Source organism: Etheostoma cragini, chromosome 14, assembly GCF_013103735.1.
Source record: "Etheostoma cragini isolate CJK2018 chromosome 14, CSU_Ecrag_1.0, whole genome shotgun sequence".
Lineage (NCBI taxonomy): Eukaryota > Metazoa > Chordata > Actinopteri > Perciformes > Percidae > Etheostoma > Etheostoma cragini.
Window position 1 is genome coordinate 3,571,984 of NC_048420.1, and position 17,614 is coordinate 3,589,597.

General features: G+C 42.5%; 4 protein-coding genes and 1 long non-coding RNA gene across 8 annotated transcripts in view; 3 read left to right on the forward strand and 2 right to left on the reverse strand.

Moving 5' to 3' along the window:
• mfsd2ab (major facilitator superfamily domain containing 2ab) overlaps positions 1–1,253 on the forward strand; it is a 15,418-nt gene extending 14,165 nt beyond the window's left edge. Inside the window, exons 13-14 of the mRNA XM_034891965.1 lie at positions 40–216; positions 314–1,253. Coding sequence (XP_034747856.1) covers positions 40–216; positions 314–368 — 232 coding nt within the window. The 3' untranslated portion in view covers positions 369–1,253. The remainder of the gene's footprint in view (positions 1–39; positions 217–313) is intronic.
• The window catches only part of LOC117956747, a 26,201-nt gene extending 18,369 nt beyond the window's left edge, over positions 1–7,832 (reverse strand). Inside the window, exon 1 of the long non-coding RNA XR_004659355.1 lies at positions 7,740–7,832. This is a non-coding gene — a long non-coding RNA (uncharacterized LOC117956747). The remainder of the gene's footprint in view (positions 1–7,739) is intronic.
• LOC117956745 (SOSS complex subunit C-like) lies at positions 3,082–4,341 on the forward strand. Its single transcript, XM_034891980.1, has one exon. It carries the CDS (start codon positions 3,322–3,324, stop codon positions 3,631–3,633), a length of 312 nt encoding a protein of 103 aa, XP_034747871.1. The 5' UTR covers positions 3,082–3,321; the 3' UTR covers positions 3,634–4,341.
• Positions 4,394–10,562, forward strand: yars1 (tyrosyl-tRNA synthetase 1). 2 transcript variants are annotated; one of them, XM_034891963.1, is made up of 14 exons: positions 4,394–4,531; positions 5,760–5,828; positions 5,945–6,091; positions 6,186–6,361; positions 6,491–6,620; positions 7,211–7,291; positions 8,118–8,210; positions 8,302–8,437; positions 8,543–8,628; positions 8,743–8,878; positions 9,004–9,104; positions 9,195–9,388; positions 9,484–9,625; positions 9,769–10,562. In XM_034891963.1, exons 2-14 carry the CDS (start codon positions 5,772–5,774, stop codon positions 9,877–9,879), a joined length of 1,590 nt encoding a protein of 529 aa, XP_034747854.1. In that variant the 5' UTR covers positions 4,394–4,531; positions 5,760–5,771; the 3' UTR covers positions 9,880–10,562. The 2 variants fall into 2 exon arrangements, with proteins under 2 accessions (XP_034747854.1, XP_034747855.1); XM_034891964.1 differs by having other exon boundaries at positions 4,419–4,531; positions 5,763–5,828.
• Positions 10,387–17,614, reverse strand: part of kiaa1522 (KIAA1522 ortholog) — a 39,118-nt gene continuing 31,890 nt past the window's right edge. For all 3 annotated transcript variants that reach the window (XM_034891954.1, XM_034891955.1, XM_034891956.1), the window contains 7 exons: positions 17,444–17,487; positions 17,204–17,342; positions 16,524–16,631; positions 16,281–16,444; positions 15,978–16,175; positions 12,356–15,854; positions 10,387–11,877 (listed from right to left, as the gene is read on the reverse strand). In XM_034891954.1, the coding sequence (XP_034747845.1) occupies positions 11,837–11,877; positions 12,356–15,854; positions 15,978–16,175; positions 16,281–16,444; positions 16,524–16,631; positions 17,204–17,342; positions 17,444–17,487 (4,193 nt within the window). In that variant the 3' untranslated portion in view covers positions 10,387–11,836. The remainder of the gene's footprint in view (positions 11,878–12,355; positions 15,855–15,977; positions 16,176–16,280; positions 16,445–16,523; positions 16,632–17,203; positions 17,343–17,443; positions 17,488–17,614) is intronic.

A 17,614-nucleotide genomic window follows, 5' to 3' on the forward strand; every position in this document is an offset into this window, starting at 1 on the left:
TGTAAAATTCTTCTTTTTTTCCCCCCCATTCTTTTTCAGTTTTGCTGGCTACATCAGTAGAGGCTGCTCTCAACCAGAGGAAGTGGATATAACCTTGAAAGTGCTGGTCTCAGCTGCCCCCATAGCTCTCATCATGATCGGCCTGACCATCTTGTACTGGTATCCAATCACTGAGGAGAGGAGGCAAGGCAATCGCAAACTGCTACAGGAACAGAGGTAAGACTGTTTGATTGAAAGGCCTTTCTTATGTTTGTGTGCGTGACGGTGAAGAAGCAAAACTCCAACTGAAGACTCTGTTTTTTCCTTCCTGCAGGGACAACGAGGCAGATTCAGAAACAGACTCAACAGAACTGGCCAACATGGTCTAGCACCGAGACCTGCGGACCATTCGATGTTATTGACTGGCATTTTGCACTGGGCGGGACCAACTTACCTGGGACTGTCGGATCATACAGACACTGCCTTGTCCAATCACACTGCTGCTGCTCCACGTTGACAAAAACTTGTTTGACTCTAAAGTGTCATCACTTCAGGCCCGCTGAGGCCTTTCTAAAAACAACCTACTCTTCTGCATTTGTGACTTTTTCCCAGCATAAAATTCCCGTCTCCTCTTTTGTTAGTTTGTCAGATCTCAAAAGCCTTACTTTTTGTAAAACATAGGAGTACTGTGTAAAACGTGTTTGATTTAAAGGTTGGCCTTGTTGAAATTGCACAAAACTATGAACTGTGATGGAAGCCTGCTTTGTCATTGCTTTCATTTATTGGTGCTACTCGCTGGAGCTGAACAGTTTCCATCCTTGTACATACCATATGGAGCATTAATGATCTTGAGCACTATCCAACTTTATAGCTATGAGATGTGAACATCGTGAGAAACTTGAACAAAGTGATGACGCCTTAATATCAGCCCCGTTTTAGGGATAAAACTTTATAACTTGCTAAATCTGACACTTGCTCTTGAGTCCTGGACTTCGAGGGTATTCTGAACATGTTTAAATGTGTTTTGGAATGAATCTTCATAGTTTACTGAAACCAGTCAGCCAGTTTGTTTCCATCTCATTCCCAACTGTTTTTTTTTTTTCTTAGGTAGCTGTCATAATGTGATCTATGACCTGAACCAGTGGCTAGACAGTTAGTTTTGAAAAGTTAGTTTTGGTTCCCCATCATAGTCCTGAAACCACTACAATTATTACAACAGTTAGTTTGCAATTCAATTACTTACATTATCCTTTAATAGGACAGCTACTAAAGATAAGGAAAGCTTTTTTTTGTCCCTAAATGCTTTCATTTTCTTAATACTGAGCAAAATTGACTACAGTATATCCTGATACTAATAATGATACTGTTATTTATATATTTGTTAGTTCTCGTTTTACTGTTTTTGAATTCATGTTTGCTGGAAAGTCGTTCTTCCTGCAGTATTTAAATATATTTAAGGCCCGTGAGGTTCTAATCTAATTACAAGTTTCAAAATGAGGAAAATGGGGTAGGAGTCAAATTTTCATACAGACATTCATATGCTTTTTAATGCATGCTGCCAAAGATATGTTTGGCAGCATATGCATTCAAAAAGGGAAGGAACAACCAGAATGCTTTGTGATCATCTCAGTCCCTGTCACTAAAGTGTGGAGTATGGACTCAAATATTTCATACCTAATGAGGAAATGGGTACATACAGTGTAATATGTTGTACATACTGTTACATATTTAACATGCTGTTCTGTGTTTGCCAATATGAATTGGGTTTTTTCTCTATAGATGTCTTTAACGAACCTATTTGAGGATACTGTAAATGCTAACCCAGTTCCGTTTTTCACCCACTAGCCCTGTAATAATTCATGTAAATCTCATCCTGTTCTATTTTGCCAGTGTTTTGTCTTTTACGGATCTATCCGTGAACTTCCCTCATGACTCTTGAGGCTGTAATGTAGCTATGTGTGTGAGCTTTAATCCCAGACGGACACACAAGCCTTGTGTACATGACCCCTGTGCATTTTGTATATATTGTATGTAAAACCTGTATATTTCTTTGATATTTGTGGCTGTGTAATGGACACTGTACTGTAGTTATTTAAGAAAAGTGCTGAGATTAAAAAAAAGATATTGTTAATAAATACTAATAAGTGTACTGTGAACAAGCTGTCAACGTGTATTTACTTGAAACAAGCTTGAACCAATTTAAACAAGAACAGACATGAGGAAGAGATTTTTTTTAATTTCTGTACTCTTGTATCGCACATGCATCACGTGGATAATTAGCCATAATCCAATGCCTACTGAAGAGATAATGTTATTATTTAAGAAGCTTCTTATAAAATCAGTCTTCAAAACTTGGGAAACTGTCTACAAAGGTAACTGGAGCAGGTTGTGGGAGCAGCAGCAATAATTCTTAAATTAGCTGGTTTATTTAAATTAGGGGGCTAATGCATGCAAATAATGCATTTTCCTAATTAAACATGGCTTGATGTAGATAAATGATAAGCTCATTTGAATTTTTACAGACTTAAAGGCTACACACTTTCAGTAGCCTGTCAGTTGGACTGCTACAGTAGCTCCAGGTTCATCTATTCTGAACATAGCACAGTCATTCTTGGTAAACTACTGCCATCTAGTGTCTGGATTGTGTCCCAATGTGATTAAAATATTGCTTGAAGTTACAGTAAGTGGCAAATCATACTACTATACTACTATTATGTTGGTTATTGTTTCATTTACACACATTCAATTAAAAAGTTAAAAATAATGAAATTACTAGGTTATCATGACTAATTTGAGCCTTGATCTGACAATTAGAGTTAATCTTATATATTGTGGTATTATTGGGCTGTAATTGTAGTGTAGCAATATTGTACACCAGATTCTGTGCAATAAATGACTTGTGAATTGATTTATGTGATGTTATAAAGCCATTTATTTTAAACCCGTTATTGTCTTAGTCTTCACAGTATTTATAACGTATGTTATGGTTGTTTTTTTACATCATTAAAATAAATCAGAAAATATTTTTTTGTTTTTTTTTACCAATTTAATTCAAAGACTACAGCTTCTTTTAGAAAGCATACGCTTTTATTTTGAAGGACGAACATTCAAGTCGGAAGTGGTTACGGTATGTTAGCTTTAGGAAGTTAGCATAAAACACACTAAACTTCATAGCTAATTCTGGCTGCTTATGCTTCATTTATGTCTGTCATTAATAAAAAATAAACTACAACGACGTCAGCTGGACAAGCACATAACGTAAAAAAACATTCTCAGTTAACAACTTCATGGACCTTTATTTCCTTCGCTAGCTAGCTAGCTAGCTAACTCCGCTAAGCTGTCATGGCTGCTAACCCTCCAGGACAAGGCTTTCAGAACAAGACCCGTGTGGCCATCCTGGCGGAGCTGGAAAGTGAGAAAAGGCGGCTGATGCAGAGCCAGTCCACGAACAGCCCCGGAGCCAACATCCCTTTTTCACCCAGACCTAACCTAAAGGAGGCGAGGGACAGCGCGGAGCAGCAGCACATCGCCGCCCAGCAAAAGGCCGCCCTGCAACACGCTCACGTCCACTCTTCCGGTTTCTTCATCACTCAGGACTCCTCGTTTGGGAACCTCATCCTCCCGGTGCTCCCCCGACTGGAGCCCGATGTTTGACTCTTAACCTCCGAACAAATGACCTGTTTCTCTTCACATACGATGATCATGGAGATCTGAAGAGCTATAACATATTAATAACACGCCTTTGTAATAGTAAGGACTTTCTATGGAAGGTGCTGATAAGGAGATAGAAATGTGATAAAGAGAGGGGAAAGCGCTAGCCAAGAGTTGGAAAGGCACATTTTCCTTAACATAAAGCATATTCGAGCCCAGGTGTATTTATTGGTTTCTTGGTCAAGGGTGATTAAACTAATGTCTGTTGCATGCAGTGTATGTAATAGGAATGGATGTGATAGTTTTTACAGTCCTATACATAATGCACAGCACTAGTTATAGCAGCCAAACAATTATTTTCTCAAGGGAATAATTGTTCTGCATTGTCTCTTTAGCAAAAAGAGATAATAACAGACTAATTGCACAACAACACAATTTTTTTCCGAACATCCCGTGTTAGAAAAAACTTTGTCTCAACTCATTAATTGTAAAATTATTTGACTGTTTTTTTTTTACATGTGAATATCATCACTGTCAATATGAATGCATGCTGCATTTACTGCCAAATCCAACTACCTCATCTATATAAACCCACCTGTTAACATTAGTATTAATATTGACATTGTTCAGCAATGTTGTCCTTGTTTTTTGCTGTTATGTCTAGTTATGTGCAAGTGCACTGAGAGTAACAAAACCGGAGTCTAATTCTATGTTTGTGTACACACTTGGCCAATAAAGCTAATTCTGATTTTGTCCGGTCTGCAGTCGGTGCTCGATTGCTTTTCCCCTGTGGGTCGATTGCAGAGTTGACTAGCGCTGACGCAATACTGACGCAACAGTGACAGATCCACCCAACCGGCTCTAGTTACTCACGTCTCATTGTAAGAAGACCGGTTTTGAGGTGGGTTAGCAGGTTCTACAGTATGGCTTTATGGTAGCCTGTTAGCCTGTTAGATTAAGTAAAGATGTAGATACTAAATTGGTTGTAGTTTTATTCCGAAACATGACCGTAGCTAGGTAACGTTAGCTGCACATGGTTTTGTTGCTAGTTAGCCAGATAGCCCCTAGCCTAGCTGGCTTCTTCATTCATTATCAGCGTGACGCTAAAGGCGAGCTGGCCAGTAGGGTAGCTAGCTTTAGCATATTATCTTAAAATTGACTGAATGGCATATTCTGACATATAACAAACTGAGAATTTAATGGTAAAAACACAGCAAACCTTAGCTAGTAGCTCCCCGTTTCGTGCTTTCAAATGTTACCGATGTTATAAGCCCAGCGTCAGTGGCTAACTAAACGTTACTCTTAATAGAGAGAATACATTTTGCTTCTGGTAAATTCGGCATAGAGGAATTATGTAACGTTAAGCAGCAGTTTCTTTCACAAAATGACAACATGTAAGGTTTCTTTGTGCATGGTGAAAGGACCTTTTCTGGAGGCCAAATCTTAAAGAAAATGTTAACAACGTTAGCTTCTTGTCTGTGGCTAAGGGCATCATTAAACTGAAAGTGATTTACTGGAATTTGAACTTCTATGTAGAGAAGAGCATTCCTTTCCCAAAAGCAAAGCGAAATTTGACACCCGTCTTCTAACATTCATAATTATGAGAAAGGTTACGATAATAGTTATCAATGGTCCTTAACTTTACACATAGGATAAGATGATGTGTGCATTTAATCTAGTGAGCAGAGTTTATTGAGTAAAGTGACATGTACCTGTATGAACGTGGTTTGTTGTATTTTGGTGCAAGACCGGGTTTTTTTCTACGGTGTATTCAGGGAACGGGCAGCTAGCGGACAAAGAAGAGATGCCTACGGTTTGAGACAAAACTGAAATTGTGCTGAAACCATACAGGAACTCATAATACACCTTTAAGTACAATCCGTATTTCCCAGCGTTTCACACCGAAAAAACCCAAAACAAAAGCAAAATCCCAGATTGTTGTTGATATACCTTAACTTTTCTCATAATTACGAGATCATCACCTCTGGCCATTATGAGATAGTAACTCATAATTACCAGATAGGTTTTTTTTTTTTTCTGAATCCAATGCATTGCTGTACCTATGATCCAGAATAACGAAACGGGTGCTACTGATTCAAAAATCGCTTAAACTCCTATCTTTCGGACAGAAGGCTCTGATCATGGCAGATCAGTTAAGTCTGGATGAGAAGTTCCACCTCATCACTAGGAACCTCCAGGTGGGACATACATACATACTGTACATACAAACATACATACTTACAACGTATACCCACAGTGACCAACGTCCACCAGTAGCTTGGTCTCATTATTCTCGTGAATGCGTGTATTGCAGGAGGTCCTTGGAGAGGAGAAACTGAAGCAGGTTCTCCAGGAGAGAGAGCTGAAGGTGTACTGGGGCACAGCAACTACTGGCAAACCCCACGTAGCTTACTTTGTCCCGATGTCCAAGATAGCAGACTTCCTTAAGGCTGGATGTGAGGTAGGTAGACCTCACTGAGCATCTTGTTAACATTTTAATCTGCACTCCCTGCGAAATCAGTGCTCATGTCTTTGCCTCTTCTTTTTCCCCTCAGGTCACTATTCTGTTTGCTGACTTGCATGCCTTCCTAGACAACATGAAAGCCCCCTGGGAGCTGCTGGAGCTCAGGGTGAAGTACTACGAACAGGTCATCAAGGCCATGTTGGAGAGCATTGGTGTGCCCCTGGACAAACTCAAGTTTGTCAAAGGAACGGACTTCCAGCTTAGCAGGTGAGTTGTGCTGACCGTACAGGGCACTGGGTTGATTTGCATTTATTTAAATGTGCTTTCTCAGAAACAGACTTTGTAGCTGCAGCCTTAAACTAATGTTGAAGGTCTGTATTTCGTGGGTTTTGTCAGAGAGTACACTCTGGATGTGTACCGTCTGTCCTCCATGGTGACAGAGCATGATGCTAAGAAGGCTGGAGCTGAGGTCGTCAAGCAGGTGGAGCATCCCCTGCTCAGTGGTCTGCTCTACCCTGGACTGCAGGTAATGACACGCCTCTAGATGGAGTCCTAACTGCTGGACTCCAGGAGTGTTATCATATTATTTCGGGTCTCTCCTTAACTCTAGCTACACTGTAATCACAGCATATTGGCCACGTGGTGAGATACACACAAACAAGCTTTCGGGTGGGATCCCGCGTGCCCCCTCACATCTTGAACTTTAGACCTTGTTGTTTTTCATGTTGGTTTTTAGTTTTTTGCTGTTATAGAGGATGGGAGTAGTACACAGGATTTCTCAGTCTGTTGATCAAGGACCAACAACAAAATAGCTTTTCCTCCCAGGCAGTCAAAAGCACAAGCCCTCCTTTTCCACCTCTTTCCTCCATAAAGACTTATGTGTGTGTATGTATCTGTGTGTATGTATATATATGTGTGCGTGTGTGGGCCAACTCATTACATTTATTTGTCTTAATTGTATATTTTACCATTCCAAGTTTCTATTCTGTTGTTATTCTATATTTTACTATTTCAATTTTTATATTTCTGTTTCTCTGTGATTTAACTTTCATATTAAGAGCGGCTCAAAAATGCCAATAACGATCTATTCTGTTCTCCTCTGTTCTTTGCCCTCAGGCTCTGGACGAGGAGTACCTAAAGGTGGACGCTCAGTTTGGAGGAGTTGACCAGAGGAAGATTTTCACTCTGGCAGAGAAGGTGCCATCTCCCTCCGTCTTTGCACATTCATTTCAATCCTTCACAACCTCGCTTCCCTACATACCTGACGTCTTCCTGCTCTTTCATTAATCAACACACACCCCGCGGCTCCTGTGGATGATTATGCCCCGTTCCAGGCAGCCCGTAACCTGTGTTTTCACAACGTGCTACCCGTGAAAGTGCCCTGGAACAGCCGTCCAACCCGTGAACTTGTACCAGATCGTTCCCAGTTACAGTGATCCCTGTTGATGCTTTACAGATGCCGGTGATTAACAGAGAGAAATAGAAAACAAATAGACATGAAAAGGCAACATTAAGTTATTCCGCACATATGTGTAAGGAAATTCTTTATTAGGAATAACCCCTTGAGATATGACATCTCGTTTTCCAGGGGGTCCTTAAGCCCCTAAACATTGTAATCAAAACAATACACAGAAGATTGTACTACTACAGGTGAAGCCCAAAATATGTTGCAGACTAGAAATCGCTAGTATCAGCTAGCGCTTGCTAACATCAACGTTCGGTAGCTGCTATCTAGAAGGGTTTGCCATGATTTGAGGTCGTAAGTTACGGGCTAAAAACTGTCTGGAACGCATCATAAGTTTAGGAGTAGCTGTGTTTTGTGATAGCACGTGAATAATTTTGGACTTAAAAAAATTAGTTCTAATTTAAGCTTAAACTGCATTATTGACCTAACTGATAATGAAGACGGTTTATAGATACGATTAACTAGAAATGTGACAGCAGGGTGAGCCCATGAAACAGTTTTTAGTATAAGATCTCTATACAATATGAAGAGTAACGGTAGCCTCTCATCTGTCTCCAGTACTTGCCTTCCCTCGGTTATGCCAAGCGCTCCCATCTAATGAACCCGATGGTGCCAGGACTGACGGGGGCCAAGATGAGCTCCTCAGAGGAAGTAAGTCACAACAGGAAGGAATAGGTCAAGATTTAAACATAGATTTTCTTTTAATGCTAGTGGTCATACCATCATCTTTTTCGGCTTGCAGGAGTCAAAGATTGATCTGCTGGACTCTGCTGGAGACGTGAAGAAGAAGCTGAAGAAGGCTTTTTGTGAGCCAGGCAACATCCAGAACAATGGAGTCCTCTCCTTTGTCAAACATGTCGTCTTCCCTCTACGCGGAGGTAGAAAACTCCCCGTTGAATCGCTCTCTGTTGTCTCAGTATCAGACTTTTCCTCCACTCATATACAGAGAATATTGTAAGCTGATGATTGGGATTGTGTTTCAGAGTTCTGCGTCAAAAGAGACCCCAAGTGGGGTGGAGACAAAATCTACACTGCCTTTGAAGAGTTGGAGAAGGACTTTGCTGAGGAGGTAATGAATAGACACACTTTATTTTGAAGAATCAAAGCCCCCCTTAAAGTATATCCCTGCTAAAATGCTTAATTTTCTACTTCTGGTCTGATCCAACCTTTGGCAATCTTTTAGCTGGTCCATCCAGGAGACCTGAAGGCCTCCGTGGAAGTAGCACTAAACCAGCTGCTGGAGCCAATCAGAAAGAAGTTTGAGTCGCCTGAGCTCCGCAAACTTTCCAACACTGCCTACCCCAACGCCTCAAAGACGAGTCAGTATTTTACACAACATCCTCCTCATCACTGTCTTACCTCTCTCACATCCTGTTAATCCAAATATAGCGGCGTGACTAGTTCAGCAAAGATTGGGATGTCAACTAGGTGTTTGTGTATGTAGAAGGGGCTGCAAAGAGTGTCAAGGCAGGAGGAGGAGATGATGACGAGCTGGACCCCTCCCGAGTGGACATCAGGGTGGGCAAGATCATCAGTGTGGAGAAGGTAGGGTGTGAGGATGATGTGTTGAAATGATCCATCTGTATCTCTATGGCCCTCTTTCTCCGAGTTTACTTTGGTGTTTTTATTTTCCAGCATCCAGATGCTGATTCACTGTACCTGGAGAAGATTGATGTGGGGGAGCCGGAGCCAAGAACGGTAGTCAGTGGTCTGGTGGCTTACGTTTCACAGGAGGACTTACAGGACAGACTGGTGTTGGTGCTTTGCAATCTGAAACCCCAGAAGATGCGAGGGATTGAGTCTCAAGCCATGCTGCTGTGTGCCTCTGTGTGAGTGTTATTTCTGCTTTGTGCGCACAGTAAATTCCTCTGCTTCATTTTCTTATATTTCATTACTCTGCTCACTCTGATTGGCCGTTTTTTAGCGAAGGAGAACCCAGGAGGGTGGAGCCTCTGGACCCTCCAGAGGGGTCGTCACCAGGAGAACGGGTCTTTGTCGAGGGATATGAGACGGGCAAACCAGACGAAAAACTCAATCCAAAGAAGAAGGTGTGGGAGAAAGTACAGGTATGTTTCAGTTACTCTATTCATAAATTAAATTAAATTCACCATCCACCAATATTATATTTTCATCATAATATTTCTACAATTTAATAATGGTACATTGGAATAAAATCTGTAGGGGATTGACTGTATGTACATCTCCCCAGGTCGACCTGAAGATATCGGACGAGTGTGTAGCTCAGTGGAAAGACAAGCAGCTGATGACTAAACTGGGACAGATCACATGTAAGACACTCAAAGGAGGTAACATCAGTTAGATACATTACATCCACCACGGAAGCTGCTCCTGCCAGCCACATTAAATCAAGAATACTTCATCAACGAATCGCCATGGCAACAACGGTCCAACCTCATTTGGATGTTTTCTTGGCGGATGATGGGACACACTGGCTGGGACAAATTCTTTGACCTTGCTTTGACTTTATTAGAAAATGTAATTCCTAAAAGTTTACAACCAAATTCTCTAACTAATCAACCTATGGTTCATTGCTCTCTCTCTCTTTTTTACCTGGTGTTGTATGGTGTATCTAACACAGTACATACACAAATACAACAGTTCCTGCAGAAATGACCTATTGCTACTCAGATAAAGATAAAGGATTACTTTACTGAATGTTACTGTACTGGCTGCCTGTGCCTGGAAGTAACTGATAAGGGATCTCAGGTGTTTTAAAAGGGGAATTTTAATGTTTCAGTCATTTTCTGGGCCTTAATGGTAAAGCACAGGGTGTGGCCAATCTGCCAAACCTAATTAAACATGTTTTGGGGGTTTGAGACGCAAGGTTACCTGTAAATAAATGCCATATATGCCATGTACTATAAGACATAGGAAGGTTGCAATGGGGGTAAGTGTAGAGAAATCAATATCTGGACATCAACTGTCATATTATGAAATGATGCATCATCTCTAACATGAAATAAACGCTGGCGGAATTCTCTGGTCTGCAGAAATGAAATGCATCTGTGTTGGATGGGAGATACTGTATGTTTAGGTGTCTGTCTGTACCACATCTTTAAAGAGAAGGAAAGCAGGGAAGTACATTTTTAATACACTTACATTTTATTTTTTAGAAGGAACTGTACAAAAAATCTTCATAATCATTAAGACTTTGATTTTTGACCCATTTTCGACCCATTACAAAGAGTCTGTTCACTCACCAATGAAGGATTTTGCTGGGGGAAAGCATTTTTTTGTGCAAATAGTAATGAGTTTCTACCAAAAGGCATGGGCCACAGTTTTGGATACAGAACATTTCATAAAAAACATTGACCTCTCTACTCCAGTGTATCAATCATCCAGGGCCAACCGTTACATCCATAGCCCTAAGAGTGGTTTGCCAGATGAAATAGATTCTTAAATATTTTATATTTAGAAGGAAAAGGTAACAGACATTGCTACAAGTGGAAACAACCACACATAAATAAATAGGATGCTCATATTACTGTTGTCCTAAAAGATTTCGCAGATTGGAGGGCCTTTACTAAAAATTCTATCTAATTGACAGTTTAGCAGTTCCTGTAATCGGATGCTTTTCTGTGATAAGTCTTAATGGTTTATCATGTGTAGCTTCACAAACGAGCTTCTGTCCTAATTGACAAAATGTCTTCCTCTCATTCTTGTTAAAGTATGCAGCATCCCTTTTTCTCAAATACAATTCAAGATATAGCTATCCACACAGGGAAAAGCAGGACTAGAACTGAGTGTGACAGTTACGCCGATCTTTAAGCCAAGAAGGTGATAAAATGCTCAAGTGTCCTGTCGTGGAGGCCTGCTTAAATATGCATTTTATAACAACAGGCAAAGAAGACTTAACAGACCGTACAGGAATGCTTTGTCAAAACAATTCTTTTTCTCTGAGTTGCAGTGGCCACTAATAATTCTACCTCTGGGGGGCGATCTCACACAAGCCAAATATTTACAGTCAAGCCAATGTACACCATCTCATCCTGAGGCGCCTTAGTAAGAGAAAAACTATAGCTTAGAAAAATACTCCAGAATAAAGCTATCATAAGAAATGGGGAGCTACACATTTTTTTTGCACTAATATGTAAGAAGGCCATTACAGGCTAAGGCTTTTGGAGAAGACTTAACACACACAACACTCTGATAGTTGACTTGTGCGTCTCCCAGTGTCAGTCTTTGCTGTGAGTTGTACTTTTACTTGCTTGTAGTCTTTGCTTGTTCCTCTGGTATGAGCCTGGTTCAATGCTCTTTTAAAACAGTGTTTCAATTGTGTCCGCTGTCACTCTTGTAGCTGAAGGGGGAAGAAAAGGATAGACATGATGGGATCAGCATAATACAGTTACAGGAACACATGTGATGAGTGTTCTGTCCTTATCTACTTCAGTCACTGAGACATGATCATAAGCTTCAGGTTAAGGCTGATTGAAGCACATGCTTGCAGATTTGATTGGAAAAAGCCAAGGGCAAAGCCTGCAGCATTTGTATTGTGTTAGTGTAGAAGGGGGGCTTGTGTTTGCAGTTCTAGAAAGCTGAACATATGCTGTTTAAAGCAATGTGAAACTGCTTAGCTGTTCAAGATCATGGTAATGCTAGAATTTGCATTCTGTGTCTTCATGAGTGTGGAACGTTTGCTATTGATTTGTTAGTAATGAATCAGCACAGAGTTTATGCACTCAGCAGCAGTACACTGATGCACACTGAAGAAGGCAGTTTTTCATGATGTGCAAATTACAGAAAATCATGGTTACAAAGAATGTTGCTGCTCTTACTTGTTGTCTCAGAAGGTATTATTCCACTCATATGATGCACTCCTGCTATTGCTCTGTTTCCTTCAACACTGAAGTCCATCTTTGCTGAACAAGCAGGGAGATGTTGTGAAGCACTGATGCTCCCATTGGCTGGTTTCTTTGCAACTGGAGGAGGAACTTTGTCCAACTTCCCCCCACCATTGGAGAAAGCGGGGGTCTGCGATTTGTCGGACACCTGCATGAGTTCAGCTGCCAAACTTTGCTTCAGACTTGCCTGAGCTTCAGTGGGGGAGGCGGTTGGAGTCTCTACGACAACCGTTTTTGTGCTCCTCGAGAAGATGAAGCTGGCAGTAGAGGCTGGGGACTTGTGCATGTCAAATCCCTCAGGGGATTTCAGGGACAGAGCCCCTTGTTCACCGACAGAGCTGTGAGTGGACGACCTCAAACCCAGTCGGGATGGAAGACCATCTCTTGAAGACATTGCTGCCGTTTTCATACGTATGGCTTCCTGTAAGCGCATGGAAGGAGTGTTTATTAGCACAGAAGATGTCTTTAGTGTCTGAGGGGAAGATTTAAGTGACAGGGACTTGCGGAGGGGCTTCTGTGGAGTGTTTTGAGGTCCTGGGATTGAAATTGTGCAATTCTCCTGATTTGAAGCATTCTGGTTTGTTGACTTGTCCTCCGATGGAGCTTTCACCTGATCTTCAGTCATATTGACTGATCTGAGACGAACCATCTGAAGCAGGGAGGGGGTGACTAGAGGTATGTTGGCATCCTCTTTGGGAATGGGTGCACTTTTGTGGCGGGAAAGAAGCTCCTTGCTTCTAGCCTCTCGGTTTTGTATACTGGGCTGCCTTCTGAAATGAACACCAGGAAATACATTCTCTGCTGGTAAAGGGGGTGCTACTGGGACAGTTATTGGAGCTTGGGCACTGACGGGAAGCTCGGAGGGAGGTTGATCTTCAATTTTCAGAGAGTCTCGCTTCCGGAAACTGCTGGGAGGGACTAAAGCAGAGACTGATACTGGGTTCTCTTCTCCTGCAATGGGTGGCAAAGAGGGTGAAATCGCTGGGGGAGGTGGGACACTGTCTGAAATAGCTAAACATTGTTGCACTGGTCTGCAAGAAATCTCATCAGTGGTGTTAGCTTTTGAAACTTGCACAGCAACCTCTGGTTTGGTGTCAGTAACTGCTTGTGAAACAGCAGGGGACACATCTGGAATTTGACCATGTACAGATGTTCCAGCATTACTCAAATCCTCAGTTGTCTCTCCGACTTCCTCTGTGGGTCTCCTTGGGACATCAAGCTCTGTGAGACAACTGCCCATCACATTTGCCACACTGTCTGTCACAAAGGGTGGAGGAGGTAGAGGAAAGTCTACCTCGTCTCCTCCAAACAACGAGTCTTCTTCCATAGGAGGTGGAGGAGGTGGCCAGCAAGACTCTGCAACATGGATCTCCTCCTGTCGCCTCTGTATTTCATCTGGTGGCGTGGACACTAATGAAGGAGGTGTCTTTCTTGGCAGAGGAGGTGTAGGGTGGTATGCCGGGGGAGGGGTAGGTGGTGGCGAGGCCTTACTAATTTTGGGGACCTCTACAGAAAGCGTCTGCATGGATGTGACTTCACTTTTCTCCATCTCGAGATCACTCTTGTGAACTAAAATTATAACCCCGTGCTGTGAGAAGGCTGTATGGTTCTCAACAGGTAAATTAACTTCCGTTGTGGCACTGCTACTCAATTTTATTTTTCTGTCCACTGAGTGTTCTGTTGACAACAGTTCCTCTCTGTGCAGTACTGCCATGGGTTTCTTCATGACAGGAGGAGGATCTTTCTTTGGACTCTCTGGGTCCTTCACTGGAGGGCTACTACTCTGCTCTTGTTTCTGAGCACTTGCTTCCCTGCTCTCTCGTTTGGTACTTGGAAATTCTCTATTCTCCGTCTCCTTGTGAACACCTTCAGTACCTGTTTCTAACAAAGTCTCAGGCTTTGCTTTCCTTTCTGATAATTCTAAGACAGATTTGTCTATAGTTGATTGTTTTTCAACTACAACATGCATCTCCTTGATGGCTTCTGTCTCAGTTCCTGCTTGCTTCACTGTGCTGTCTTGTATCTGTGCTGGTTTCTGGGTTACTGTGCCGACATTAGGGCAAGGTCCACATAGGAGCTGAAAGGTGCGTCTGTTGTGAACCCATGTCTCAGGAGGAGGAGGACATGGAGCTTTGACTTTGGGAGGTGGTGGGATGTTCAACAGCTCTCTGACTTCAACCCCCAAAGTCAAAGAATTGTTATCCGGAGTGTGTTCTTTTGCAGTAACAGTGGGTGGAGATCCCTGCGAAGGAAGACTGGGGCTACATGTAGAGACATCGGGATTGATAGACTCAGATGTGCCAGATGATAGAGAGGTAAGCGAGGAGGAAGGGGAAGCTGCTGAGGATGAGGCTCGAGACACCGATCTCTCTGGTTTGACGGGTTTCTTCTTCTGTTTGTCAGGAGAGGTTGGGGAGATACCTTTTGGGGAGAGTGTGGGAGTGCCACTCTGACTGGAGTAGCCACTGGAAGGGGACATGGTCCGTTCAAATTTCCCCCCTTCCGAGGGAGTTCTCTGTGGGGAGGAGCTGCTGGATTCTGCCTCTGTTGTTCCTCTTGCCTCACTAGAAGAAGCCTGTGTGGGGCTCAAAGGACTGGAGGTAGCATCTACACAGCTGGACCCCGTGGAGTTTGATACGAAGGTGGGGATCCCACTGGTATCTGCAGTAACTGATTTGATCATCATCTCATCCATTGCTACAATATTTTCTTTGGCATTTGCCACATGTTCAGACACAGAGTCATCGATATCCACCAGAACCCTGGAGTTGCTCTTGATCTTACTATTATGCAGAGAGTTGGTTCGCCGTGGAGGTGCTGGGGGTTGCTTGGTCTTCATAACCGACAGACTGCGAGTGGAATTTTGTCTCGTCTTTGCATCGTCCCCAGCAGCCACTGACCCTGAAACATCAGACTCATATTCTTCACCTGTAACAACATTTTCCCTTTTACTGTTGTAGCTGCTAATCATGCTAACTAAGCTACAAAGACTGGTGAGGTCTTGGTCCCCACTAGACTGCTCTGTTTGGCTTTCCCGCCAATTCGGACCCACTCTCTGTGAGTTGCCACTATGTGTGCTACTCTTAGAGGATACTGGGGAGGAGTTTGAATTAATGGCCTTTGAAGACTGTGACGCGCTCCAGTTCGAACCAGATGCCAATGTGGGCATCAGTGTGGAGTTGTTGTTGGAATTGTCAGTCTGGGAACCATCTCCACCTGATCTTCTGGACAAAAATGGGCTGACTGATAAGTCCCCGGATGCAAGGCTGCTTTTGCTTACAGTGCGAACACTACCACCATTGTTTACACTACTGCAACGCGTCTGACTACTGCTGCGGTCGATCTCTATGACTTCAATCGAGGATGGCAAGACAGCGTTAGGGATGATTGTAGACAAGTAGGTGGCCTGAGGAGACATGGACATCACTGGACCCTACAAACAAAACACAGAAATATGAATTTCACAGCTAAGTTTTCCCTAATGCTCAATACAGAATAAGGTAAAATACAGATAAACCCTAACAGAGTAACCCTAACTAACTGATGTAATCCTTACCTGGGGTTCCTGGAGGAAGCTAAACACTGTCGAAGGACACAAGGATGAGGACGTGATCATGCCAGGTAGTGCAAGGGACTTGGGTCTCAGGGTTGAGGTGGGACAGGGATAGGAGGCAATGCCCTGGTGGTTAAAAGGCTGCTTGTCATGGTACATTTCCTGGAGGTGGTTCCTCAGCAGCTGTTCCTCTTTGGAGGCCTGCTCAGGAGTGGAGAAAAGACCATTTTTAAGTGAGAAAAAACAACCTGTAATGTGTATTAAAACTATTATGGAAAATAGTATACTTTCTGGAGATCCTTTTACCTCCAGGTCTGAAAGGTGCACCCTTGCTCCCTCCTTATTTGCTACTGGAGACCCTCCATCAACCTTGGGAATGATGACAACACCTGATTGGCTGTTGGTGACATTTCGGTCGTGATTAGAGGAAGATCCTGGAAGCTGCTGGAAGGTTGAGTTTCTGTGCAATGCTGGGAAGAGGGCAAATCACTGTCAGTAACAAGTTTAACCCCAAGGATGCATGATGTCTACATGACGGTGTAGACATACCAAGCTCTTTTTGGACCTGGTTGGGAATGCCCATGATTGTGGTCCTCCTGCTCCTCTTCTTGCACTTATCTAGTCTTTTCACTGGATTCAGAGGCTTGAATGTAGAACCTGGGAGACAGAGTTCAATTACCTTAATTGAATTTAAGAGTTATTCTACAATGGAAAAGTTGTGTTCATGACAGGAGAAGAACTTAGTGAAATAATGCAGGCAATGGACTATAATGCATCAAAACTCAGTGAAGTATATTGTGGACCTGGCTTTTCTAGAGGATTTTAAAAAGGAAATATGGACCAGAATACCAATTACATGTTCTTTGTCCACGCACGCACGAATGCACGCACGCATGCATGCTTTGTCTTACAGCTGTCTTCAGATGCTTAGAACTTTTGAGTTATCGGTAAAAAAAGTTCCAGTTGTGTGACCGTGTGTGTGACGAGTTGCTTTTCCTTTGATTTCCTTTGCCATAACTACAGAGGAACCAAGCTAGGAATGAAATGTGCATGCTAAACAAATAAGTACACACTTATGACTCTCCGCAAAAGCAGTACACCCAAGAACAAAGCTGAAACGGCTTTCAAAGGCACAAGAACTATGATTAACTCCCATTTCCCTAAGATGCTTCTTTTCAAAATATCTTTTTACACACACACACACATACATATACATAACTGTGGTTTACCTTGGCGGGTGAGCACAGGCCTAGTCAACACAGCAGAAGTTACTATGGTATCAGTACTCCGAGCGGTGTATCTTGACTCCGGAGAGCCACCTCTGTCCTTGGAACTGATATCCTGCTCCGGACGCAGAGTGTCTGTGGACTGCAGGGGATACACAGACATACAGTCTTTAGTTAGGTGGCTTTCTTTGTGTGTAGGAAGTGAAGGAAAAAATGACACACAGAGCTTTTGAAGGCACTTACAGCAATGCTCTCATCGTCAGGAAAGTTCACTCCATTTGTGTGTTCTGGATGAACCAAATAGACAAAAGATGAACACACTCAATCAGTTACACTTAATCAGGCTGATAGTACTTTCTTTGAGTATATAATGAGAAAATTGGCCATTAAGTGTCTACAGTATGAACTAATATG